The sequence below is a fragment of the Lepus europaeus genome, chromosome 8 (genome assembly GCF_033115175.1).
Source record: "Lepus europaeus isolate LE1 chromosome 8, mLepTim1.pri, whole genome shotgun sequence".
Lineage (NCBI taxonomy): Eukaryota > Metazoa > Chordata > Mammalia > Lagomorpha > Leporidae > Lepus > Lepus europaeus.
Window position 1 is genome coordinate 107,730,340 of NC_084834.1, and position 27,789 is coordinate 107,758,128.

At 37.0% G+C, this 27,789-nt stretch overlaps 1 protein-coding gene across 4 annotated transcripts; it reads right to left on the reverse strand.

Moving 5' to 3' along the window:
- Nucleotides 1-347: 347 nt before the first annotated feature.
- On the reverse strand, nucleotides 348-27,789 carry LOC133765128 (UDP-glucuronosyltransferase 2C1). Of its 4 annotated transcripts, XM_062198747.1 has the most exons (7): nucleotides 25,402-25,433; nucleotides 24,677-24,740; nucleotides 21,114-21,262; nucleotides 10,358-10,489; nucleotides 5,847-5,934; nucleotides 4,776-4,995; nucleotides 348-2,201 (listed from the first exon to the last, which is right to left on the reverse strand). In XM_062198747.1, exons 3-7 carry the CDS (start codon nucleotides 21,234-21,236, stop codon nucleotides 1,922-1,924), a joined length of 843 nt encoding a protein of 280 aa, XP_062054731.1. In that variant the 5' UTR covers nucleotides 21,237-21,262; nucleotides 24,677-24,740; nucleotides 25,402-25,433; the 3' UTR covers nucleotides 348-1,921. The 4 variants fall into 4 exon arrangements, with proteins under 4 accessions (XP_062054731.1, XP_062054729.1, XP_062054732.1 ...); XM_062198745.1 differs by lacking the exons at nucleotides 24,677-24,740; nucleotides 25,402-25,433 and adding an exon at nucleotides 27,020-27,789; XM_062198748.1 differs by lacking the exons at nucleotides 24,677-24,740; nucleotides 25,402-25,433 and adding an exon at nucleotides 27,504-27,581.

A 27,789-nucleotide genomic window follows, 5' to 3' on the forward strand; every position in this document is an offset into this window, starting at 1 on the left:
CTAAATTGTATTATATAAATGACAATATACTATTACTTTATATATTAAAAAAAGAAATGGAAGAGGATAGTGAGGAATCTTGGGGTACTACTAATGCTTTCTTCTTAATTTGGGTGCTGGCTGTGATTGATCTGATGACAAAAAATTGATTTGCGGATACACTTCTGTGCATTTTTTGATATGTATGCTGTATTTCAGTAAAATGTCTTTTTTGAAAAGAAAATTACAGTGAGAAGTAAAAGGTTGGTAGCAATTCTCTGTTCCAGGGGAAGCAGCCTCCATTCAGTTTCAGCTGTATAATAATTTAAAATGTCCTAGATACCATTCCCATTCATTTGAAGCCTATGTTAGATTTAAGCCTGCAGATCAAACTTTATTTTTCATAAACATAACAGAAATGAATCGAATACATGCCCATAAGGAAGCCAATCATCAAGCAAATACTGGCCATTTTAAAATTTCAAGACACACGATGATAATAATTATATTTATTCATAGCATATGGAACAAAATTTTTTGCATACATTGTCACATGAACATAAACTCACTGTTGTGATGTGCCGATTGGCATTGTCAATTAAGTGACAATAAAGAAGATTGATCAGCTTTTCATTTTATAGTCAGATATTAGTTGTAACATTAGAAATAAAGCATTTTTTCTCCTACATTTTAAAAATTTTATTTAATGTCATTTTAACTAAGAAAGACAGAGGTCATTAAACTTGCGAAAATGCATTTATATTCAATTTAAATTGGAAAAAGGTTACAATCTTTTGCCTCTGTATATTTACAATTATCACTGAAATGTTAATATGATTAATTTATTATTGCAATTATGATTGAATAGGTAGATACTTGTTCTTTTTAAATATGTCGGTGCTTATAAGATCTATTAGAATGTACTCAATATTGTATCAATGTAGTTTTTTTTAATAAACTTAGAAAAAGCAAACAAGTTATCCAAATGTGAGTGAATGTAAACTCTTCTTTGTTATGTCATTTTACAAAAGAAAAAGTAAGGAGATGGGTTGAGTTTGACTTAAATGGTCAAAAATTAAACTATGATTTAAAAGTCTGTTACAGGAGAAAAAAATCTCATTACCACTTATAATTCAGCATCTTATGAATTATGACTTTAAATTTCTTTATAATGTATTCTCAATTACAAGTAAATTGCTTAATGTTCTCTTATTTGTGTTATCATTACCTTACAAAAATAATCACACAAATGTTAATATATTGTACTAAGATAAAGCTAAATTTTAAGTTTACATAGCTTAGCTTATGAATGACAAATATTGGACAATAATTTAGTGAAAATTTAATTCCATTAACACTATCCCAGTAATAATTCTCTGACTTCAAGAACAAAGAATTGGGGGAAAGTCTTTCTAAGACAATGAAAGAAAGATATCCTTTCTTCTCTTAAAATTCAACTAGTGTCTTCATGTTCATGCAGAGTTCTAGCTAAGGCTTGTTAATAAATTCAAATGCTAATAGCATTTCTACAGAATGCATTTTTCCCCAAACTATGTATATTTCAGTAAATATTTAAATCTCTTTTTCATATACAACTAGAAGAAAAATTATGTCAGACAAATTTAAAATATTTTTAAACTTGTTTCAAAAATATAGATATTACATTTTAGTCATATACTTTTCCCTAGCATACCTTGAATCACAGTAACTAGTCAAACGTAACTGATTTTCTGAAACAACAAAGTACGGAAATACATTGAGACACAACCATTATACGTTTCTAAGACAAGCACAAACTTTCTGGGTGATTCTTTGCTCCCTGATCTGAAAAACTGATGAATGTCCTAGAATACATGAGAGAAAAGGAACAATCTGTTGAATCCATGACTGTTACTCATCTCACTGATCTATACTGATTTCCAGCCAAACTGTCTAGAAAGCACTACTTTCTCTTTCTCTTGTTTCCTGTCTTACCAAACCTCCTGCAAAAAAACAAGCAACATTTTGTGGCTAGGAAAATAATGGTTGCCACACAGGTCAGCAAGAATGCAAGCACATCCAGGGAGTAGTACTGGAACCAGGTGAGGTCGTGGACTGCAACCCGAAGGTGCTTGGCCCCTTTGTGGCGCATGACAAACTCAATCCAGAAGACTGCTCGATCCAGGGGCTTCAGGGGCTGATCGTGGTGAATCCTTGATAACTTCATGACATTCTCTTTATAGCTGAAGGTTGAATACACAGACAGCAATTTAGGGACTTTAAGACCACAGAGCACCTAAAATTATGTTGCATAGCCTTATAAATATATTACACAATTTTATAATAAATTATACATTATAGATATCACCAAATACACAAATGGAAGTTTATTTTCCTTTGATACTTACAGATATGGCGGCCCATAGACTGAAATGTGATAGATGTTCAATATTGTAAATCACATTTGGAGGGGAGCAGAAAAGAATTTAACAGATTCAGAGGTAAGAAAGTAGCATATGTAGTTTGAGAAGGTGGATGCTTGAATCTCATTTCCAAATGTGGTTTATGATCAATATAGTAAAAGGATACAGGATTGTGAGGCTGCCTGTGGTAAAGGGATCCCTTCTCCTAATAAAGTTTGTCCGATAGCTGTTAGGGTTCTCAATGGGCTAATCCTCAATGGGACCAGAGAGTGGTTTCAGTCTGTGATCTCTGTGGTCCTAATGTTTCAGTCTTTCGAATCCTATAAGCAAGAAACAATGACTGGAAGTGAACAGTTGATAGACTATTCTGCAAGGTATAAAAGGATACAAGTACCAGTGGTGATACGTATATGGCATTTGCAATGCAGTATACATTTTAGTCACTCAAGAAACAAAAGCCTAGGCCAGGATATTGGTTTTGGGGTTTTGGATGGCTGAACTACAAAAAAGTTATCCTTGGATGAGATGAGATAAGGCTTTATTTTTCTGTGCTGGAATGTTATCATTCTTTAAGGAGAATGTAGCAACATTGAGTTACAGGAGGTAGTGAAGTAACATACAGTAAATTCTAAAGAAGAGATTATGAGCTAGGTATATTATTGAAAGACAAGGTGATATTTGCTTTTAATCAAAAAAGCAGGCTTTCATTAATATTCAAGAATGTAAAGAAAATGTAGCTCTATATATATTTCAGGAAAAAAAGAAACAACAAAAGTAACAAGCACATAAACAAAATGCTTGACTGATAAGTTAATAAAAATGAATATTTTCAGAAGTTGAGATACTGCAGTAAAACATTAATAAAATCTTTAGGTCCTTGTAATTATAAAACGAATACTAACCAACATTACTCAACAATGTAATCATAATACAACTGACAGAAATTACAGGCCAGTGTTTAAGAGATGGATAGGGAATGGAAATGTGACATCAGAGTGAATAGTCATTTTATAGTGAACAAAATTGAAAACCTTTTTAAAGATAATTATTATAATCTTTAATCTCTTAATGTTTAGGTTTTTCTTAAATTTACATGTAGCCTTTAGTAAGTGATTTATCTGATATTAATAAGATAGTTACCAAAACCTGGAAACTCTTTTCAATTTGCATTTCATTGTACTGTTTTTTTTCACTAAATAGAAGAGTATATTTTTTAATTAAAAAACATTATCCAATTTTAGTGGAATTAGTACTATATATTTCTTTTCTATTTTTAATTAGGAAAAGGAAATATCTGAAGTACTGATTTTCTTTCTTTTTTTTTTTTTGATGATGATTTTTATTTATTTATTTAACAGAGTTACAGACAGTGAGAGAGAGAGACAGAGAGAAAGGTCTTCCTTCTGTTGGCTCACTCCCCAAATGGCTGCAACAGCCGAAGCTATGACGATCCGAAGCCAGGAGCCAGGTGCTTCCTCCTGGTCTCCCATGTGGGTACAGGGGCCCAAGCACTTGGGCCATCCTCCACTGCCCTCACGGGCCACAGCAGAGAGCTAGACTGGAAGAGGAGCAACCAGGACTAGAACTGGTGCCCATATGGGATGCCGGCACCACAGGTGGAGGATTAACCTAGTGCGCCATGGTGCTGGTCCCTGAAGTAATGATTTTCTACTGATAAGTTAGTTTATAGACATGTGGCAAGAGTTTACTGATTTCTTAATTTTTTTATTTTCTTATTTTCTAAATTCTGTAAAATGACAATGCATATAATTTTCTGTACAGTAACAGTAAGTATTTTCATAAAAATAAAAGCTGTGTATCTTTAACAGGAACTTACACTTTTGAAAGATGTTTAAGTATTTCTTTGAGGTTATCATTTGCTGCACATTAACAATAGGCAATTTGGCCAGCATTGTGGCACAGCGGGTTAAATCCTCGGCCTTCAGCGCTGGCATTCCATATGGGTGCTGGTTCGAGTCCCGGCTGCTCCACTTCTGATCCAGCTCTTTGTTATGGCCTGGGAAAGCAGTAGAAGATGGCCCAAGTCCTTGGGCCCGTGCACCCACATGGGAGACCTAGAACAAACTCCTGGCTCCTGACTTTGGATCAGTTCATCTCTAGGCGTTGCTGCTGTCATTTAAAGAGTGAACCAGTGGATGGAAGACCTCTCTCTCTCTTTGGCTCTACCTCTCTCTGCAACTTTGTCTTTCAAAAATTAAAATAAATCTTCAAAAAAACAGACAATAGGTGACTTGAAATGCCTCCATAGAATTTTGGAAGTATAAGCAACATGTTAACAACTATTTCAGACTAATGCTTTTAAAAATTGAGTGAAACATTTTTCTCCTTTGAATGAGTCAAAAGCCCCTCAGAAAAGAAGCAGTCTATACTCACGAAGGATTATTAATAACTTCCTTCAATGCTTTAAGCAAACTTGAAGTTGTCATAATTCTCAAGTCCACATCAACCGCTGCCCCTTTGGCCTTAACACGAGCAATATTATCAGGTTGATCACCAAACAAGGGAATCCCCACCATGGGAACCCCATGGTAAATCGCTTCATAGAGCCCATTTGTTCCACCATGAGTGATAAAAGCTCTGGTTTTGGGGTGACCTAAGAGGAAACAATAATATATTAATATTTTAAATTGTGAGAATCTCAAATACAGAAAACACATGATACTTATATAAAATATTGATTCAATTAGGAGACATCTCCCATACAATTCATGAGACCACATGAAAATTATTGTATGCTTCAAAGATATCATCAGGTAGTTTACCCAGGTGAAGTAGCAGTTGGTTGTTCCAGAAATCAACTCATCCTATCAAATTCTGAGAAAGTTTAGACTGAGTTTAAATGATGGAATGAAGTTGCCAGGTGGACAAACTGATGGGATGAGTAATACATGAACAAAAAGGAATGTAGAGATGTAAAATCTGAACTCTTATGTGGCTGGGGAAAGGAGGCAAGTTGTGCAGTTTCAGTGGGAGAAGGTTAGTGTATCAGACTACAAAGATTGACTAGGTCAACTTCATGAAATGCTCTGTTTGAGAGAATTGGATTTTGCATTTTTAGGAGTATGGGACCATCCATAATATTAGAAACACTGAATGAAACCATTAGAATTTTGTTTCCAAAAAGTTATAGTGAGGAAGATGGAATAGATGTGGCAGAAAATGGGCATGAAGAACCATGAAGCAACTGTAGTCGTCCATGTGTGTTTAGTGAGAGCCCGCCCGATAAGTCTGCTAACTTTACATCTGAGCAGAGGCTGAACGACCAACAGAATTTTCACACTCCGGTTTTTCTTAGAGCTTCACTAGGTGTTCCATTAGGCCATAGAAACATGAAGACATTAAGCTTTCATGTCTTCCTTTTTGAATAGAAATTTTCGGATTTATTTCTTAATGAATAAGCATTCAAATGATCTCACATTCAGCTCTGCTTAGTTTTGTTCTTACCAAGAAGATCATTCTGTGGAATCCATTCAAAGAGCCTGGTGTTGGGTCCTAATGTAGCTGGTTTCTTTCCTGTGTATCTCCACAGAACCTGTTAAGATAAAGGAACTTACTGTATTAGAACATTTTAGAAGATTCTCTGAATCACAGCTCATCAGGATGAGACAATTAGAAGTTCAATGCCTCCACATTCTGATTAGAATTTTCCCACTTTGGAATATTTCCCAAGATCCATTGAAAATCACTAGACTTGTCTGCTGGACCTCAGTCACTCATAGTCTGCCCTGAAAAAAACACATACTACCTTTTTTGATTCTGTTTATTGCCATGAACAGGTAGAAGCAGGTATCCTTGCTTTGTTGTTCCTCTTAAGTTTCAGTTTTAACTACTGAGTATGATGGTAGCTTCAGTTATATACAACCACACTTCAGGAATTTTCCATGCATTCCTAGTTTTATGAGAGTTCTATTTATCATGCAAGAGTGATGAATCTTGACCAATGTGTTTTCTGTTTAATTTAAAATGATTGTGTGGATTTTCTTTATCTATGAGAGTAAAGTATTTAATTAATTGACTTTCTTAGGGTAACTGCCTTTGCATTTATAGGATACATCTCATTTTGTCATGGTGAATAATCTTTCAATGCATTGTTATAATGTATTCACTAGTATCTTGTTCAGGATATTTTTCATGTATATTTATTAATCTTTAGTATTTTGAGTAATATCCTTTTCTGACTTTTATATTAGGTAATTGTGACCTCCTAGAAAGTTGTATGAAGGACTCAGTCTATTTTTTGGGAGACATTGAGGATTAGTGTGCATTCTTTAAATGTTTAGTTGAACTCACTGGTGAAGCTAACCAGAACTTTTGCTTTTCATCCTGATTTTTAAACAAATATTTGCCTATTTATTTGGAAGGCTGAATTACCGAATTGCAGAGGCACAGAGAGGGAAAGGTTTTCCATCTGCTAGTTCACTCCCCAAATGGCTGACCAGGAGCTTCTTTTGTGTCTCCCCATCGGAACAGGAACCCACACACTTGGACCAACTTCCACTTCTTTTTCAGGCCATAGCAGAGAGCTGAATCGGTAGCATAGCAGCTGGGACTCGAAACAGTGCCCATATGGGATGCGAGCACTGCAAGTGGCAGCTTTACCCACTATGCCACCATACCGGCCCCTCAGATGCTTTGCATCTCATTGGGTTTACCCTCCCTTAGTTTTCTTAATGTTTCTTGCATTCATATATTCATGTACTTTATAACATTCAGAACTTTCAGGGGCCAGTATTGTGATACACAAGGTTAATCCACTGATTGAAATAAGGGCATCTCATATCAGGGTGGCCATTTGAATCCTGGCTGCTCAACTTTCTATCCATTTTCTCACTAATGTGCCAGGAAGGCAACAGAAGCTGATCCAAATAGTTTGGTCCAGGCTGGCCAGCCACCTGGGAGCCCTGGAGTTCTTGTTTCCTAGTTTCAGCTTGACAAGCTCTACCTGTTGTGGCAATTTGGGGGAATGTCATTTAAAACTATTCTGTTTTTTCAAAGCTATTCTTTCTTCAAACACTCTTCATGTCCTTTTGATTATTTTCTTGCCTTTTGCGTTTCTCATAATTCATATTAGTTCACTTCATGGTATCCCACAGCCCATAGGTTCTGTTCATTTTCTTCCTCTTTCTCTGACTCAGTAATTTCAATAACTCCTTCTTCAAATTGGATGATTCTTTTAACTGCCTATATTTCCTTTAGAAACACTAAGATGAATTTTATATTTCAGTTATTAGAATTTTCAGCTTCAGATTTTTTTTTGTTTTGTCTTGAAAGTTTTTTTTCACTTTGTTTATATTATTGTTTTGTTCATACATATTTTCCTGTCTTTCTCAATATATACCATTTGTTCCTTGGCCATTTCAAAAACATTTGTATTTAAGTCTTTGTGTGGTAAATAATTTAATGACTGCTGTCAGTTTAGCTTTTATGTTTGAATGAATTACACTTTATTTTTATTTATTTATTTTTTTGGACAGGCAGAGTTAGACAGTGAGAGAGATAGAGAGAAAGATTTTCCTTTTTCCGTTGGTTCAACCCCCACGTGGCCACTACAGCCAGTGCGTTGTGGCCGGCGCGCTGTGCCGATCTGAAGCCAGGAGCCAGGTGCCTCCTCCTGGTCTACCATGTGGGTGCAGGGCCAAAGGCTCCTGGGCCATCCTCCACTGCACTCCCAGGCCACAGCAGAGAGCTGGACTGGAAGAGGAGCAACCGGGACAGAATCCGGTGCCCCAACCGGAACTAGAACCCAGGGTGCCGGTGCCATAGGTGGAGGATTAGCCTAGTGAGCCACGGCGCCGGCCTAAACTTTATATTTCTTTACATACTTCATGATTATTGTTGACAAACAGATATTTACTATTGTCATGTACTGCACCTGGAAATATTATTTTTTCCTATTCTTGAGATTTGATTTTTTTTAATTTTTAAATTATGCATTTCTTTGACGGATTGGCCTGAGGCAAAAGATTAGACTCTTTTCAGATGCTTTCTGAATCTATGTCTTTCTCTGACACTAAACATGAATTTCTAAATAGCACTTTTATGTAGTATATTTTGAATGTTCTAATATGTTAATATCTGTGCTATAAAAGGAGAAAAAAGGATTAAATGGGCATGTTTGTTAATGTAAACAGGAAGCCACTTCAGCTGGTGAGAGTTGGAATAATTATGGCCAGTGTTCGTTCCCATTCTTGGCTGAGGGTCGAAACTAGCAATCAGAAAACAGAAGTCCAGTGTTTGGAGGACAAGGTTTAGTGCTCTTAACTCCATCCACCATACCTCATCATTGACATGGGCTTGTTGTTTGCCTTACGGGTGGGTGATGGAGAATTTCTAATTGCTACTGTGATGAGGTTACACTGACCATAATGAATTATACAGGGGTTTCACAGAAAGGCAGAAGCATTCAAATAGATTCCAGAATTCCCTAACAGCTAAAGATGATTTCCACCAGTATAATTATATAGCTATTAAAACTGATTCTTGGTAGTTTCTAGTCTATCATATTTCCTGATATCACTCCTAAGTATTAACTTTTAAATCAATTAAAATTCAATCTTTTATGAAGTATCCTTCACATTAAATATGTAAATAGGTACTATGTCAACAAGTAATTTTTGAAAGTAATTTGGTTGTAGATAAAAACATTGTCATGAGTGTTTGAAGCTTAAATCTGCCTGCAAGTATTGGTTTGAACTGAAAGTAGAAAATGTCCCTGGTGGTTTCAGAAAAACATTAATTAATACATTGGGTTACATTAAGAAAAAAGGGATGCTTTGTATAGACATAAAATTTAATTTCATAAATGTTTTACTGTAGTACTGAGGAGCTAATTAAATTTAAATAGAAGAATCATTATTTCATAATACCCCAGGAATCTAAGGTGCCAGTTCTAAACTCCAGCAGAGCCAAGTTTAAAATCCATTAGCTAGGAGTAGATGTTTGTTGCAGGTGTTAGGATGAACAATTGAGATACATTTCAGGAATGAACTGGCAGATGGAAGATCCCTCTCTCTATCTCTCACAATATGTGTGTGTATGTGTGTGTGTGTGTCTGACTTTCAAGTAAAATGAAAACAAATAAAAACATCAAATATTAGCAAGTCTAGTATCATGGAATCCTGCAAATTGAGCCCACACTTTTGAATACCTGTTCTTGTGTTCTCTGTCATTTTAGTGGTAACTTTTATGTTTGCTTCAAATGTAAAAGCAATCAATAACAACCAAATAAGCTAAGACTACAGGGGCACCTTAAAAACCAGGACTATGGTTAGAAAATGATATAGATATAATGTGAGAAGGATCAGTGAGATAGATAACTCATGAGCTAGAGTCCACATCCCCACCCCACCCCCCCTCAACTGCCATGTAATCCTATCAACCTTACCTTGGACCTAGGGGGAATTCTATATAACCTCTTCCCTTTTGGAAGCTCATAAGGAGTTCGGTAAAGTGGAGGGGGCTCTCTCTATTTCTCTCTCTTCCCTTGTGGACCCAGGGAAGCAGGGTATGGAAGTCCTTCTTTACCCTTCCTGGCCCATTCTCCCTAAATAAAGCCCTCATATGCCCGTGTGTTCTTCTCATTCTGTAAATAAACCTTATCATGCTGCATCTTGTGTTTGTTCCTGTACTTAGAATTCTTCTCTAAGTAAAAGACAAAGACCTAAAACAGAAGTTTGGGCCTGACTTAGTGCACAATAGATAGAAGGAATATTATGTTTATTATTTTTTAGAATATTCTGAAATATATCTTCTTTAGTTAACACCCAGTTTTAAGCAAGATAGCAGTTAAATATTGTTGGCTACTCTCTTCTGATATTTAATACTTTTTTTCTTTAAATTTCAGTACAGTTGGTACTAAAGATTGCAATAAATGTTGCTACATTTGTAAGTTACACTTTTATAAAGACCTTTGGATTTAAATTAGCAATTTTTTAAAATAAATAAAATTATCAAACCTTCTGTGGAATCTGGGCAAGAGCTGATGCAATCAGATTCGACTTTTCTTCTGTGAGGTTTTGGATCATTGAACCCAGAGTAAATACGACTACTCCATCATTTCCAGAGCTTTGTACAAACTCTTCCAATTCCTGTAAAGAAATCAGTCTTCTTAATATGAAAATTTAGTGCCAAAAAATCGCATAGCCTCAAATGTTTCTCAGTGTATCTGGATTATTAGATAACTCAGTTCAAATGTGTTCAACCATTTGAACACTGAGAGTGTATATGATTAACTTAAATCACTAATATTTGGCAAATTAAAATGATCAAAGTCTACACTTGATCTTACCCAAAAGGCAGAGAAGTGATATGATCAAAGTCTAGGGTTTCCTTATCACATGCTGTAGATACTACTGAGATGTGTGTGTCTGTTTTTATAAATCATTGATGACTATTATTTCCTACCATGTACTGAACTCTTTACATATCATTCAACTTAAGTACCATGAGAACCTCCATAGAAATATCTAAATTCAAAGATAAGAAAGTTATCTCAGGTTAAAGTACTTTCTCCAATGCAACATTGTAGTCAGTGGCAGAGCCACATTTTCATGATAATCTTGTTGATTATAAAGAAAATGACCATATTTGCTACTCTCCACTACCTTTCAATTTCCTCTTCCCAGTGACTCACATGAAGAACTTTGATTCCTTTATGCTAAATGGTTCTAGTTTGTTACTTCATATTTGGTTTTGTATGCTAAGTTCATCAACAGCTTTCAAGATGAATCACAGTGTACTAATCTGCTAATGGTGTCCTTCTTTGTTTCCTAAATTAATTTATTTCAGTTGGCTTTGTATTTTAAGCTGCCATGATCACATTGAAGAAATAGGCACCCATGTAACTAACTAACAAATCATAATATAAACTATCTGTATTCTAAAGATGAGAATGCAATCATGGAAGCATATGATACTGCATTCAAAATGAAGATAGCATTATTTAATCATATTTAAGGAAAAAAAGGATTTTCACCTTTTGTTTATGTACTAAACAAGCTATGCTAACAAAATAAGACAAAAGGAAACCTGTGAGATTTGAAAGCAGAAGACATTATATTGTATATGTGTGAAAGCATTGGACAAATGAAAATAATCAATATACAATTATTAGAGAAAGTAAAAACTACATTAGGTTGGTCCAATTCATAACCACTATAAAAATAATATTCATGAATGACAGTTGTAACTAAACTGACTTGAATATTTAATAAAATATGAACCAGCATTCACTATGGCAATTAAAATAGGAACTATATTAAAGTCACAATGTATTCACTTTTATCAAAAAATGCATAATCTAATACATATCACAAAAGAAAATCCAAATACATAGCAGCAATAAGATGTATATGTGTGTCTGCATATGTGTGTGTTGTATGTGTACATGCTGAGAAATATTTATTTTAAGGAATTGCCTCATGTGATATAGAAGTTAAATGGCAAAATTATACAAGAGGAGCTCTCAGGCTGGAGACTCCAGGGAGGGAGATGCTGAAGTTAAGTCTGAAGTATCTGCTGACAGGTTTCCCTGTAGTAGAAAGTCAGTCTTTTTTTTTTTTTTCAGCCTCCAACTGATTGAATGTGAACACTAAGAAAGGGAATGTATTTTATGCAAGGCAAAGTTTTCAGTATTAATATCCTAATATCCTCATAGAATTATCCCATATTATATCTGATTATAAATCTGAACACCATGGCCCAGTCAAGTTGATAAAATCAACCACCACAATTGTTTGTGGATGGGTGGGCTCCATATATACAGTCACATTAATTTAGTTTACAAGTGATATCACCAAGAGGATAGATTAAAAGCAAATGGCCAGGGCTGGCGCTGTGGAGTGTGGGCCTGCCAAATAGGTACCAGTTTGAGTCTCAGCTGCTCCACTTCAGATCCAGTTCCCTGTTAAAGCACTTGGGTAATCAGCAGAAAATGGTCCAAGTCCTTGGGCCCCTGGACCCACATAGGAGATCCAGAAGAAGTTCTTTGCTCCTGGCTTCAGACAGACACAGCTCAGGCAGTTGGGGCCATTTGGAAAGTGAGCCAATAGATGGTAGATCTCTCTCTCTCTCTCTCTCTCTCTGTAACTCTTCATTTAAAATACATAAATAAATCTTTTTTTTTCTAATGGGCCTCATGCTTCTCTGCAGAAAACCAAAGGCAACTGTAGAAAAATTGACACCTGGGATATCTCAGAACTTAAAATGGAAGCAATAGTAATTCCTTGAGCAGCAGAGCTGAAAATGGAGTGTAAGAAAAACACAACTGGAAAATGTCTAGAGTGGAATAGGAAGGGAGCACACTATTAGTCCGGGGGCAGAGACAGTTTAATAAAAGTGGAGATACTGCAGGGTCAAGGAAGAGTAGGGGAAGAAACAGCAGAGGAAACTCTTCCGGAACTAGTGATTCACAGTGGACCTGCGTGGAGAGCGTGGGAGCCCAAGTTCGGGACACCAGCAGCAGAATCAACACACCAGCGCTGGAACGCGAGGTGAGCCAAACCTCAATAGCCCGAGACACCAGCGGGCAAGCGGAAAGAGGAGACTAGAGGGAACGAGGCTTGAAACTCCGTGGGGAAGAGTTCACCAGGCTAACTAGAAGAGAGAGAGAGGAAAAAAAAAAGTGACCGATACGGACACAAGTTTCTCTCTCTCCGCTCACCCCTCAAAGGCGAGCAAGACAAAGAGCAGGCGCCATTTTGACATACGTCATAAGCAGGGCGACCTCAGGTCTGCACCGGCCCTGAGCCTAGCAGAAAAACCTGACTCTGGGAAGAGGGGTGAAATAACAGGAGATTAGCATCTAACTTGGCAACCCAGTGGGAGACTGCAGGAGAATTGGAGCCCACATCGAGGGCAGCAGAGATTCCCTGTGTGGTCCTTGGGAAAGAGCTTCCGATCTCTGGCTCCTGTGGGTATATCATTTGCCTGCTAACTACCTCCAATTACATTCAGCTGTACAGAATTACTTCCTTTTTGAATCAAAAAAAAGAAAGAAAGGGAGATTTACCACGCCTAACCTGGGAGTGTCATCTTTGACATACCCTCAACCCTGAGGAACCAAACAGAGCTCTCAGGCCACACTCATCTCAATCTCTAAGGCTCCACCGAAAGCAGACAGTCCACTTAATATAGAGCCATAGTGTAACAAGAAAAAACACCACAGTGAAGAAACCAAATAGCTCCAACATGCCAAACAACAAACACAAAAACCGAGGTAAAAAGAACAAGGAAGACACTATGACGCCCCCAAGTGAAAAAGACACCCCAATTCAAGATTATGAAGATGATGAGATAGAAGAAATGCAAGAAGCGGATCTCAAAAAATTGATAAGAACATTAAGAAGTTCTCAGAAACAAATTCTTGAACTACAGAAATCCTTAATGGACAAGATAGAAAATCTCTCTCATGAAAATGAAATATTAAGGAGGAATCAAAATGAAATGAAACAACTAGTGGAACAAGAAACTGTGATAGTGACGAGAAATCATAATGAAATGAAGAATTCAATAGATCAAATGACAAACACACTAGAGAGCCTTAAAAACAGAATGGGAGAAGCAGAAGAGAGAATATCAGACTTAGAAGACAGAGAACAGGAAAGGAAACAGGCAAACCAAAGAAAAGAAGAAGAAATTAGAAATCTAAAAAATATTGTCAGGAATCTACAGGATACTATTAAAAAACCCAACATTCGGGTTCTAGGAGTTCCTGAAGGCATGGAGAGGGAGAAAGGATTAGAAGGCATTTTCAGTGAGATACTAGCAGAAAATTTCCCAGGTTTGGAGAAGGACAGAGGCATCTTAGTATAGGAAGCCATAGTCAGGTCTTTCTGTTTGGCTGAGGGTGGGCGCAGGCCCAAGCTGGCACAGCTGTTAGGTATATGCAAAATGGCACCTGCTCTATTGGCCCACATGCCTTTGTAAGGCGAGTGGGGAAAGAATGGTGTCCATACCGTTCCTTTTACTTTTTTCTCTCCTCTAGTTAGGCTAGTGTACTTTCCCCCACAAGGCTTCAAGCCTCGTTCCCTCTAGACTCTTCTTGCCACTTTTCCGCTAGTGTCTCGGGCTACTGCAATTTAATCTCACCTCTCTTTCCAGTGCTGGTGTGGAGACTCTTGGCAGCTGGGTCCTGAGCTGTGGGCACCCATGCCCTCACGTAGATCTACCATGTCCTTCTAATTCTAGAAGCGTTTCCTCTGCCATTTTTTCCCTAACTCTTCCCTGAGACTAAACTATCTCTGCTTTTATTAAACTATCTTTTCCTGGACTATCAGTGAGCGCCCTCCTATTCCACCATCTTGGAATCTCTCTTCAAGTGTCCAACAGTAGACATTTTCTTTTTTTTTTTAACTTTTATTTAATGAATATAAATTTCCAGTGTACTGTTTATGGATTACAATGGCTTCCCCATCCCATTACTTCCCTCCCACCCGCAACCCTCCCCTCTCCCGCTCCCTCTCCCCTTCCATTCACATCAAGATTCATTTTCAATTCTCTTTATATACAGAAGATCAATTTAGTATAAAGATTTCAACAGTTTGCACCCACATAGAAACACAAAGTGAAACATACTGTTTGAGTACTAGTTATAGCATTAAATCAAAATGTACAGCACATTAAGGACAGAGATCCCACATGAGGAGCAAGTGCACAGTGGTTCCTGTTGTTGACCCAACAAATTGACACTCTAGTTTATGGCTCCAGTAACCACCCTAGCTGTCGTCAATCCAAACATCTGCAGCCAACTTATATTTGATCAAGGATCTAAAACAAATTCCTGGAGCAAGAACAGGCTATTCAACAACTGGCGCTGGGAAAACTAAATTACCAGATGCAGAAGCATGAAGCAAGACCCCTACCTTACACCTTACACAAAAATCCACTCAACATGGATTAAAGATCTAAATCTATGACCCAACACCATCAAATTATTAGAGAGCATTGGAGAAACCCTGCAAGATATAGGCACAAGCAAAGATTTCTTGGACGAGACTCCCAAGGCACAGGCAGTCAAAGCCAGAATTAACAATTGGGAATACTTCAAATTTAGAAGTTTCTGTACTGCAAAGAAACAGTCAGGAAAGTGAAGAGGCAACCAACAGAATGAGAAAAATATTTGCAAACTATGCAACTGATAAAGGATTAGTAACTAGAATCTACAAAGAGATCAAGAAACTCCACAGCAACAAAACAAATAACCTACTTAAGATATGGGCCAAGAACCTCAATAGACATTTTTCAGAAGAGGAAATTCAAACAGCCAACAGACACATGAAAAAAAATGTTCAGGATCACTTGCCATCGGGGACATGTAAATCAAAACCACAATGAGGTTTCACCTCACCCAAGTTAGAATGGCTTACATACAGAAATCAACTAACAACAGATGCTGGCGAGGATGTGGGGGAAAAGTCACACTAATGTATGTTGGTGGGAATGCAAACTGGTAAAGCCACTATGGAAGTCAGTTTGGAGATTCCTCAGAAACCTGAATATAGCCCTACCACACAACCCAGCCATCCCACTCCTTGGAATTTACTCAAAGGAAATTAAATTGGCAAACAAAAGAGCTGTTTGCACCTCAAGGTTTATTGCAGTTCAATTTGCAATAGCTAAGACATGGAATCAACCTTAATATTCATCAACAGTAGACTGGATAAAAAATTATGGGACATGTACTCTATAGAACACTATACAACAGTAAAAAAAAAATGAAAACCAGTCATTTGTAACAAAGTGGAGGAATCTGGAAAACATCATGCTGAGTGAAATAAGCCAGTCTCACAGGGACAAATATCATATGTTCTCCCTGATCTGTGACAGCTAACTGAGTACATAAAAGGAAATCTGTTGAAGTGAAATGGGCAGTACGAGAAACAGTGACTTGATCAGCACCTGTCCTGACTGTCGAGGAACAACTTACTATTTTATTCCTTTTAGTATTTTTTTGTTCTATTTAATACCATTGGTTGAACTATTTAATTAACACACAATTATTCTTAGTCATTTAAATTTAACTGAAAAATGATCCCTGTTAAATATAAGAGTGGGAATAAGAGAGGAAGGTGATGTACAGTTCGGCACATGCACACCCAGACTTACCCCAATGGTAGGGCTAGAAACGTGCCAGGGGATTCCAATACAGTCCCATCAAGGTGGCCTGTACAACTGCCGTCTTACTAGTCGAAGTGATCAGTTTCAGTTCATAATTGATCATAATGATAGGCTTGTTAAAGGGATCACATACACAAGACTAGGGTCTGCTAATACTAACTGATAGAATTAAAAAGGAGAGAACAATCCAACATGGGAAGTGGGATACACAACAGACTAATAGAATGGCAGATATCTTAAACAGCATTCTGGCCTCAGAATCAGCCCTTAAGACATTCAGATCTGGCTAAAAAGCCCATGAGAGTTTCTCAGGCATGGAAAGCTAAGATACTGTGGCAAAAATAAAAAAAAAAATGACCTAAATGAAAGATCTCTGTGAGTGAGATCTGAGATCCCAGTGGAAAGAATGGGCCATCAAAGGAGGTACTTTCTCTGAAGGGAGGAGAGAACTTCCACTTTGACTATGGCCTTGTTTAAATAAGATCGGAGTTTGTGAACTTAAGAGGCTTCCATAACCTTGGCAGCTCATGACAAGAGCCTCAGGTGATTATTGACATCATAAATAAGAGTGTCAATTGTTAAATCAACAACAGGAGTCACTGTGCACTTACTCCCCATTTGGATCTCTGTCTGTAATGTGTTTTACTATGTGAATTAATGGTAAAACTACTACTCAAACAGTACTTTATACTTTGTGTATCTGTGTGGGTGCAAACTGTTGAACTCTTTACTTAGTATATACCAAGTTGATCTCCTGCATATAAAGATAATTGTAAATGAATCTTGATGCGAATGGGATGGGAGAGGGAGTGGGAGATGGAATGGTTGCAGCTGGGAGGGAGTTCATGGAGGGAAAAGCTGCTACATTCCAAATGTTGTACTTTGGACATTTATATTTATTAAATAAAAGTTGAACATAAACAATTATGTAAATATCTATTATTTATGTCACTTTAAAATAAAAACTAAAAAAAAGAAAAACACCCCTGTGTTGGCAACCCATATCACCTCCTAAGCCAATGGAGTCATTTAGAAAATATTCCCCAGTCGTCGCAGTCTCACTTTATCTATACTACAAGAAGTGAACTCATTGTAGTAACATCTTGAGTAACTTAGCTCAGGGACATCATCTTCAGTGCCCTTATGGCTGTAGCTCCTGAAGCTGGCTAAAGTAAAAGGTGGAAGTTGGGACCAGCAAAGGCTAATGCATGGAGCCTTGGGGTCTCTCAATGTCAACCAGCAGAAGGGGAAAAATATGTGTGTCTCTGTAACAACAGGCCATATTTCAGATGACCAGCACCAGTAGTACCCCGGGGGCCAATCCCAAGTCAGCTCTGCCACAAAGTCTGCCCCCAACCTTGGGATTTTCTTCTTGAGCAAATAAATTGGACATGTCGACAAACTGAAAAAATCTTTGCAAGACCCATGAAAAACCAGGGATAAGGCTTCCATCTAGTGGTAACTAGGAGGCACTGTCCCCAAATAAAGGTAATAAGGTCACTAAACAGTCATAACCTTAAAAGACAGAAAGAACCCCAACTAGACAGGAGAGCTTGGAATAAATATGGAATTCTTTAATGCAAAGACACATGTGCATCTATAAGGATAGAGAAAAAATGACCTCATCAAATAGAATAAAGACACTGTTGAGTGATTCTCGTCAAGCGGAGATGGATGATTTTTTTTTCTTCAAGATTTATTTATTCATATTTGAAAGGCAGAGGTGGAGTCAAGAGAGAGAAAGAGAGATCTTTCATGCACTGGGTCACTCACCCAAATGGCTGCAACAGCTAGAGCTGGACCGATGCAAAGCCAGGAGCTACAAGCTTCTTTCAGGTCTCCCACATGGGTTGAATGGCCCAAACACTTGGGTTATCTTCCATTGCCATCCCAAGACATAGCAGAAAGCTGGGTCGGAAGTGGAGCAGCCACCCATATGGGATGATGGAACTGCAGGTGACGGCCTTACCTGCTATGCCACAGCAATGGCTCCAGATGGAAGATCTTTTAAACAAAGAATTCAAAACAGATGTTTTGCAGAAACTTGAGAACTCCAAGAGAATACACAAAAACAGTTTATAAGTTTATCAGATAAACAAAGATTGAAATCATTAAAACCACAATACATTCCATAGTCAAAGTTTGTAATGAGTGAATCAATGCAAGAATGCAATGGAAAAATCTCAACAACAGATATGATTGAGCAGAATAAAGGATCAGTGAGCTTGGAGACTGCCTATTTAAAAAACATTGTAACAGGAGAGAAAAGAGCCATATACTTTGAGATACATGTGAAGGAAAACATCAAAAGATTTAACCTGAGTGACATTTGAAGTTCAAGAGTAACATGAAAATGAGAAAGAAATAGAAATCCTAATCAAGGAATTGAAATTGGAAAAGTTTCTGCACCTGGAGAAAGATATAAATAATTACTTATAGAAGGACAAAGATAAACAAATTCAGTCTAAACATCATTATCCCTCGACATATAAGGGGTAAATTCTACAATATAAGCAACAAGTAAAGGATTCTGAAAATAGCCAGAAGAAAGTAAATCTTTTTTAAAAGTAGCTCAATATGCCTGGACCCAGACTATTCAGCAGAGACCCCAATGGCCAGGAGGTACATCTATTCATAAGCAGAAAATAATTTCCTGCCAAGGATACGGTTCTCAGCCAAGTATATCTAGGATAAAGAAAGTACAAAGACGTTCTCAGAAAACAAAAGTTGAGGGAATGCACTATCACAGATCTCTACTGCAAGAATTGCTGAAGAGTCTTCTCCGAACTAGAAGAAATGAGTGCCAGCATGGATGGACAAAAATATCTAAATGCATAGAATTCACTGGTAATTATAAGTATACAGAAATATTTAAAATACTGTACTACAGAATCTATAGTGATGACTCCCCTATAAACTTAATTTGAATGCCAAAAAGGTGAAAGTATACAAAAGATAGATATTGAGAAATTATAAATACAACACACTTTCATGGGATAAGTAAAATAAAAATGGAAGTTGCAATATCAAAATTCAAAATGTGTGTATGTGTGAAAATGGAGCTAAGATGGTAAGTTTTATTCTGTTCATTTATTTTCTTTGTGATCAAAGTTAAGCTACTTATTGGAATAACTTTCCAAGGCTATAGGGTTTTTCTAAAGCCTCACGGTAAACGTTAAACAGAAGTTTATTACAGATACAATATCCCTAATGCAACTATGGAGTTTGGTTGATAATGATGTGTAATTGTTGGTTCATTGATTGTGGCACATGTACCAAGATGGGGGGATGGTAGCTATGCATATGGATGGGGAGGGAATAAATAGATTATAGATTTGCAAATTTAGCTTACTTTTCATATGAATATAAATGACTGTAAAAATTAAATTCTTATTGAAACAAACAAATGAACAGTGTGTTAAGACCTGCCCTTAAGATTGGCTTCACATTCAATTTGACATTGCCTTGGTACCTCAAATTTAGCATGCTTAAATATGAACATATGCCTTTTCATTCAACTTCTCCTCTTTAGTCCCTCACTATAGTAAATTCCAACATTCTCTACTGACTTTATCACATAGAGATGCAAATAAAGGAAAGAACTCATATAAAGACAAAAGCAGAGATTCATTCTTTAACTACTCTTTCTTCAACCTCCACCTCCATACAAATACCAAAACTTGTTCAACTTTTTATAAATATTTCTAAATCTCTCCATTCCTACTCAAACACAGTACCACATTGTAGTTTAGATCTCTATGATGTCATGCAAAAACTGGAGCAACTATATCTTAATTCCCTGTACTCAATTTTGTTCCTTTTTTAGCCTACAAGCTGTGTTGGATCACTGCTTATACATTAGTCACTTATCTGAAATTTCCTTAACTTTGACATAAAATATTTAGATTACTCACCTGCTTCTTTGCATTCTCTCCTACCTTTTCCATTATCTGTTCTGATTTCTTTCTTCTATTCAGTGCAAACAGTTCATCATTCCTGAATTCTGAGTTTTTTTTTTTTTTTGAAGGTTCATCATATGTCTATTTGATCTATTCTATTCACCCCTATTGACCATTCAGGACTAGGTTATGCTAAATAACCTACAATCTCGAAATCTGAATGGCTTAAAACAGTAGTTTACTTCTCATGCCATACATCCACCTATTGAGTGGCAGCTGATACAAAATGTTCTTTACCCTAAAACTCAGGCTGACAGAAAAGGCACTATCTGGAACAAAGCCCCTTGAATGCAGAGAACATTCTGGAATATCTAGACTTGGCCAATACTTTTTGGTTGTTGAAGACATACTTCAGTTCATTCACATGTGCAAGAGGTTATTTCAGGCCTTCACCATAACCAGAGGCCAAGAATTTCATCTGTATCCAATATCTGACAGGTTTGATGAATATCACTGATGATATGATAAAATAATAAGATTGCCATGGTAGTGCAATCATCTAAGGGACGAGCACCTATTAATTTCTATTACTTCCCCCTTTTGTTTTAATGTGAAGATCAGATATTATAAATAATAAACTAGAGATAATTCCAGAAGAAAAATAACAGAACTCACTAATATTAGCAAATTAAATTACCTCAGGCAGGGGCTTTGCAGGTTTGCAGTGTAGTCCTCCAACATATTCAAAATTAGGTAAATAAGGGCGTGGAAATTCAAAATCCCAGTAACTTCGTATCAACCACATTTCAGCTTTCCCCATAATCTCACATATTGTGGTACGTCTCCCTAAATAAAAACAAAGAGTAATAGAAGCAAGATAAATTTACAGGTTAAATGGGAAATGTTTTAACATAATTGTCAAACAAAATTCCTAGAGAACCAATACTGGGCCCACGTAACCCATGTGAAATCAACTGGCCTTCAAGAAACACACCAGTGAGATTATGAATAACCAAACAAAGGGATAAGAAGTCTAGTACCGGGGCATGTCTGACCTGCAGGCCATATGAGGCCCACAGAATCAGTTGATGTATCCCCGCCAAGGCAACCACAAGCAGGAACTGAAATTCAGTAAATACATAGCAAGATAATTTTATTTTAAAATTTACTTATTTAATTGAAAAAGCAGAGTTAAAGAGGCCAGAGAGACAGAGAGGATCTTCCATCTTCTGGTTCACTCTCCAGTTGGCCCCAAAGGCCAGGCCTGGCCAGGCTGAAGCCAAGAGCCTGGAACACTATCTGAATCTCCCACATAGGTGGCAGAGGCCCAGGCACTTGGGCCATCTTCCTCTGCCTTCCAAGGAGCATTAACAGGAAGTTGGATCAGAAGTGGAGCAGCCCAGGGCTCAAACTAGTGCTACTGTGAGATACTGGCATCTCAGGTGGCAGCTTAACCTACTGTGCCACAATGCTGGTCCCTTGCAGGATAATTTTGACAATTTTGTGTGATTGGCAAATAAAGTTATGAATATCCAAATGGCCCTTGACAAAACCCCTTCCTGCCCCACTGAACCCAAATACCCAGGGGTAGGATATGATGACAAGCCTGCTAATATACCCCTGCTTGTACTCTCTGCCTGTACTGTAGCATCTATCTGATTGCACCAAGTTTGAACTGAGCTCAATGCTCAGAATTGGCAAATATTTCCAGCAAGCAAAAATGAACTCAGGCAGTCATCCTCAGATTACTGGTGGGGTATCTCCCCTGTTAGAACTGCAATTTATCAGCCGGTGCCGCGGCTCAATAGGCTAATCCTCCACCTGCAGCTCTGGCACCCCGGGTTCTAGTCCCAGTTGTTCCTCTTCCCGTCCAGCTCTCTGCTGTGTCCCGGGAGTGCAGTGGAGGATGGCCCAAGTCCTTGGGCCCTGCACCCACATGGGAGACCAGGAGAAGCACCTGGTTCCTGGCTTCGGATTAGTGCGGTGTGCCAGCCGCAGCGCGCTGGCTGCAGTGGCCAATGGGGGGTGAACCAACGGAAAAAAGGAAGACCTTTCTCTTTCTCTCTCATTGTCCACTCTGCCTGTCAAAAAAAAAAAAAAAAAAAAAAAGAATTGCAATCTATCACAATCTTATTGCTTCAAAGCATCAAAGCATTCTGGTAACTTCATGACTGTAATCTATCTCTTCTTTTTTCCTGATATTTAGAATGCAATCTCACAATTGATTACATCTTACCTGGTTTGGAAATCTTTCCATAAATTTTGGAAAGTGATCATTTAGTTTACTATATACAACGAGAATGCATGCACATTTCACAGGCCTTTTTGTCTATTTCTCTCTTTTTGGGGGGAGAGGATGAAGGTGTAGTACTGTTCAATAATTTGGTGGTGAAATATTTGTTTTCTGATAAGTTTAGATAACAAACAATGAGAAAGAGGTAGCTTCCAGCTAAAATGACAATCAATGGAACATTAACAGAAAAGAATTCAAATTAGTATCTCTCTGTTAATTTGTTCTTTAGTCAGGGACCAGAATTTCATCTCTGAATTCTATTCAATTACCATGGTATAAGAACATGTACACAAAGGCTTTATGTCTTTCTGAAATGTGTATTCAGTCTCATAGACGTAAAGAAGCAATAATCATAAGATTGTTCACAATATGGCTTTTGGAATAGTCACTTCAATGTTCTAAAAGTCTTAATCAGAAAATATGATGTGTTTTGAACTGTCCCAAAATACACCCATAGAAGAGATCACAAACAATTCTCAGCAATTTATGGGAAGTAATACTGACAATAACAATGTTATTCAAAATCCAGATTCATCCTCAATGCATATCCCACTTTACTGCCTTCTTGGGGTCATACATGGTTGTCTTCTGATTCCCTTTGTGTGGTGCTTTACTTTGTCTTTTCTATAGCCTCTTTCTTAGGTATAATTTACATAGCATACAATCCTTTCTTGTAAAGCACACACTTGAGTGATTTTTAGTATAGTCACAAAAATGTGAGCCATGATTGCTTTTTTAACTGAAAGATTTCTTTATCCTCCAAATAACATTTTCTTTATCCCCATTTTGATGCTCCATTGGCAATCATTGTTCATTTCTTCCCATTCCCAGTCCCTGACAAAAACTGATCTACTTTCTCTATGGATTCGACTCACCTGGATAATTTATTTAAGTAGAATCATTCAATATGTGATTTTCTATGCAGACTTATGCTACTAGGCATAGTAGGTGTTTTTTAGCCTATAATCTCTCACCCTTTAGATAAGCATCTATGTACTTAATACACCTAATGAAATGAAGATAGCATGACAGGTAGGAAATAATTAAAGTAATTGGTTTGGAAAAAGATATCATTAGAAAAAAATGTCCTAAATTTGGAAATTAAATGAGACTATAGGAATGTCTTTTGATATCATGCCAGGGCTCTGTTTTCCGTGAATAATCTAGGAATTATTTAATTGACTTGGGAAAATGAACCCATTTTGCTATTTACTTTCAGTAAATGATTATGGTGAAATTAAATATAACTTGAATATTTCTCTGTCATAGTAAACATCATCTCATAAATCATAATTTTTGTTGGTTTTTAAGACATTAATGAATTTTGTGTCTAATCTAGGAATACTATCCTAACATCTTAATTTTTCACAAGAATGTTAATAAATACTTCTTCAGAATAATATTTGAACCAGATTTGCCATCTTACTGTGTTCTCCTGAATGATTTGAATATATCTCTAACATGATATATTTTATATTTGTATAAGAAGCATGACATATTTATAAAAATTTTAAAAATATACTCAGGTTACATTATGTAACAAATTCTATATTGTGAACAACCAAATAGAAAATTTTAACTAGTAACATTTTTAAATTTATGAGAGAGGTAAAGAAATAGTTCCCTTTGATTTATCAAGTTAAATATTTCTCTTTTTTAATATGTATTTTATTTCTTTGAAAGGCAGAATTACAGAGAGAGAGAGAGGGAGAGAGAGAAAGAGGGAGAGAGAGAGAGATCTTCTATCATTTGGTTCACTCCCCAAATGGCTTCAAGGGCCAGGGCCAGGTTAGGCTGAAGCCAGGAACCTGGTCCTCTATCCTGATCTCTAACATGGGTAACAGGGCTCTCAGGCTGTCTTCTGGGCTTTCCCAGGTGCATTTGCAGAGAGCTAGATATGGAGTAGAGCATCCAGGACTTGAACCGGTGCTCATATAGGATACCGGTGTCTCAGGCTGGGGTTTTACCTGCTGCGCTACAATGCTGTCCCCATATTTTTCTTTCTCAGATGATATTCCCAGAGAAAGCATTCTAGAATGAATAAAACAGACAGGTTCATTTCTTACCACTAGTAGATTATTGTAGAAAAGATTTCAAAAAAAAAAAAAGAAAAGATTTCAAAGCTGAGTGTCAAACTGCTAGAATTTGAAGTAAGCAAACGAGTTAGTACTAGCAAGAGATCATACACTGCTTGATTGATTACTCAAAAATTATTACCAGAATCAGATTACAGTTATCTTATCCCAGTTCTCCCTTTTCCTGCTTATCCTTTAATCATAGAAAAATAATAGGTGCATTCATATCTGCTGAAATTTTCTCAGCGTTAATTTTACAAAAATCCAGCAACTCCTTCTGACACAGAAGGCCAGGAAAAGTCTAACAGAGACATGCTGTTCCTAACTAGGTCATGTGCCTCATTGAATCAATCAGTGGCTTATTTCTGGGTCACATTCCTCATTACAAAGCACTCATTCTGTTTATTAGTTGATGAAGAAATAATATTTCAGAGGAAATTTAGATTACAGATAATATTAAAATAGAAAATGAATTCTGCTGAATAAAACAAGGAATCACAACTACAGTGGAAGATTTTAGTATTTTTTAAAATAAACTTAGTATTTAGTAATGATAGATTATTAGAGATACTGTTAAAATAATGCTTAGGAGAAAAGTCTGTTATCACTACTATTACTTGTGTTTGTGCTGGAAGAATTCATCAATGGGGTATTCAACAACAACAGCAACAACAAACCTTAAAACCAAAAACAAAAAGCATGTAAGATAGACATGTGTGGGAAAAACATTATTTGTTGGTATTGTTAATTTTTTTTACCTTGTCAATGTAATGGAAATCTTTTAACTTAAAGTTAGTGGAACTATTAAGATATTGTACTTAGATTTATAAATTCAAGAGTGAGACACAAAAATATCAGTATGATTAGTTACCCCATAATAACAACAATATGTCAATAGCAGTGGCTATACACTATAAAGAATCATTTATCTCACTCCAGCTAGAATCTTTATTATTATCTAAAAGTCAAAAAATAACAAATGCTGGTAAGATTGTGGAGAAAAGGGAGCCTTAGTATATTGTTAATGGGAATGTAAATTAGAACCACTGTGGAAAACAGCATCTAGATTCCTCAAAAAAACTAAAAATAGATCTACCATATGGCCCATCTATTTCATTTCTGGGGATATATCCAGAGGAAAGTAAGTCAGCGTACGAGATGCCAACACTCTACTGCGGTTCAATGCACAGTAGCAAAAATATGAAATCAACCTAGATTCCCATCACTGATGACTGGATAAACAAAATGTGGTATGTATTCATAAAGAGATATTACTCAGCCAGGAAAAAGATTGAAATCCTGACATTTATAAATAGAATGGATGAAACTGGATGATCATTTTGCTAAGTGAACTAAACAAAATAGGAATAAAAAATCCATATATTCTCTTCCATATGTGGAAGTTAATATATAAAGGGAGTATAAAAATGCGCATGTCATATTATTTAGCATATTGATAGTTATAAATGTTGTCTTCACTGAATTATATACTCAACATAGTATACACTTCTTTCCTCATTTTGTGATTCTTGTCTCAAATCCCACATTATATAATAGTAATACCCACCTTTTAATAAAAATAGTATATGTATATAATATTTACATATGAAATGAATATGGCAAAATGTTAAACATTGTTAAATCGAAAAAATATATGGATATCTAAGAAATTTTAATAAAAACAAAATAATAATAAAATAATTTGTTTTTGGTGGAACAGGCTGACCACAAGAACTTGGCTATTATACTGAAACCTTGATACCTTGGTTAGGTTTGGGTATTGTGATGCAGCAGGTTAAGCCCTGGCTCAGGACAATTACTTCCCATATTGGAGTGTCTGGTTCAAGTTCTGGCTACTCAGTGCTTCGTAACCAGCTTCATGCTACTGTGCCTGAAAGGTAGCAAGTGATGGCCCAAGTACTAGGATTCCTGCCAACAGTGTGGGAGACCTGCATGGATTTCCCGGCTCCCAGCTTGGACCTGGTCTAGCTCTAGCTGTTGCAGGCATTTTAGGAGTCACTGAGCAGATGGAAGCTCTCTCTTCCCCTGCCTCTCTCTCTCTTTCTTTTTCTCTCCTTTCCTCTCTCTCTCCCTCTGTCCCTGTATCTCCCCACTCTGCCATTATTTCTAATAAATCTTTTTACAAAACCAGCAGGTTTAAGTTTCACACATTAAGATAAATATTTCTGTTTAGCAAATGAAGTATGAATCTTTTTGCAAGTGAATTCCTCTTACCTAAAACCTTGCTGTAATACTCATCCCATTCTGAAAATAAAAATTGTGAAAACATCATATCGTTCATTAGATAGAATAACCAGTTTTTCAGTCTCTGTACAAAAGACATGCTGTCTGTCAGTCCTGATGTGCTCCCAGGAACGTATGAAGAAGGGGTGGGAAGCCCAGCACAGATTCTCTCTATGGTGTTTCCAATAGAAAACCGGAAAGAATATATAAATGGAATATTGAGGAGCTCGGCCACCAACTCTCCACAAAAGGCTAAAGGGTCAGCCAAACAGACATCAAACTTAGCTGCCTTAAGCCTGTCCAGCAACTCCTTGTTCATTACAGCACTGTCGCACACTCTTCTGAGGTTCTTTGAAAATTGCTTGCCCATTTCTGTCATTTTTCCTGGCACCTTCCACCAGGAAAGTGTTGGCAATTCAAAAGAAGACATGTAGAGAACAGTGTTGAGCTCTTCCATGAGGGTTTCTTTGGTTACCTGAAGCTGGAGGACTTCCACATTAAAGGGAATCTTAGTATGATCGAGCAGAAGACTCGGCGAAGGCACCAGCACAGTTATCTCATGCCCACGAAGATGGAGTTCTTCCAGGATAACTTTTAAATTAATCCAGTGGCTAAAATCCATGGGCCATACAAGTATTTTCCCAGTCCTTCCAGAGTCAACGACACACAGGAGCAGCGTGAAAAGAACACAGAAGCCTTTCACAGCCTTCATGGCCAACTCTTGCTCTACCCAAATACACCCCAGGTGTAAACCAAGTGTG

Excerpts from the sequence above, each read along its gene's own strand:
- LOC133765128 (XM_062198745.1), bottom strand. The coding sequence starts at position 27,740 with ATGAAGGCTGTGAAAGGCTTCTGTGTTCTTTTCACGCTGCTCCTGTGT. Across the intron at positions 21,263-27,019 it reads GTATTACAGCAAGGTTTTAG|GGAGACGTACCACAATATGT; the intron begins GTAAGAGGAATT and ends GTTTTTATTTAG. Across the intron at positions 5,935-10,357 it reads TTGCCCAGATTCCACAGAAG|GTTCTGTGGAGATACACAGG; the intron begins GTTTGATAATTT and ends TTATCTTAACAG.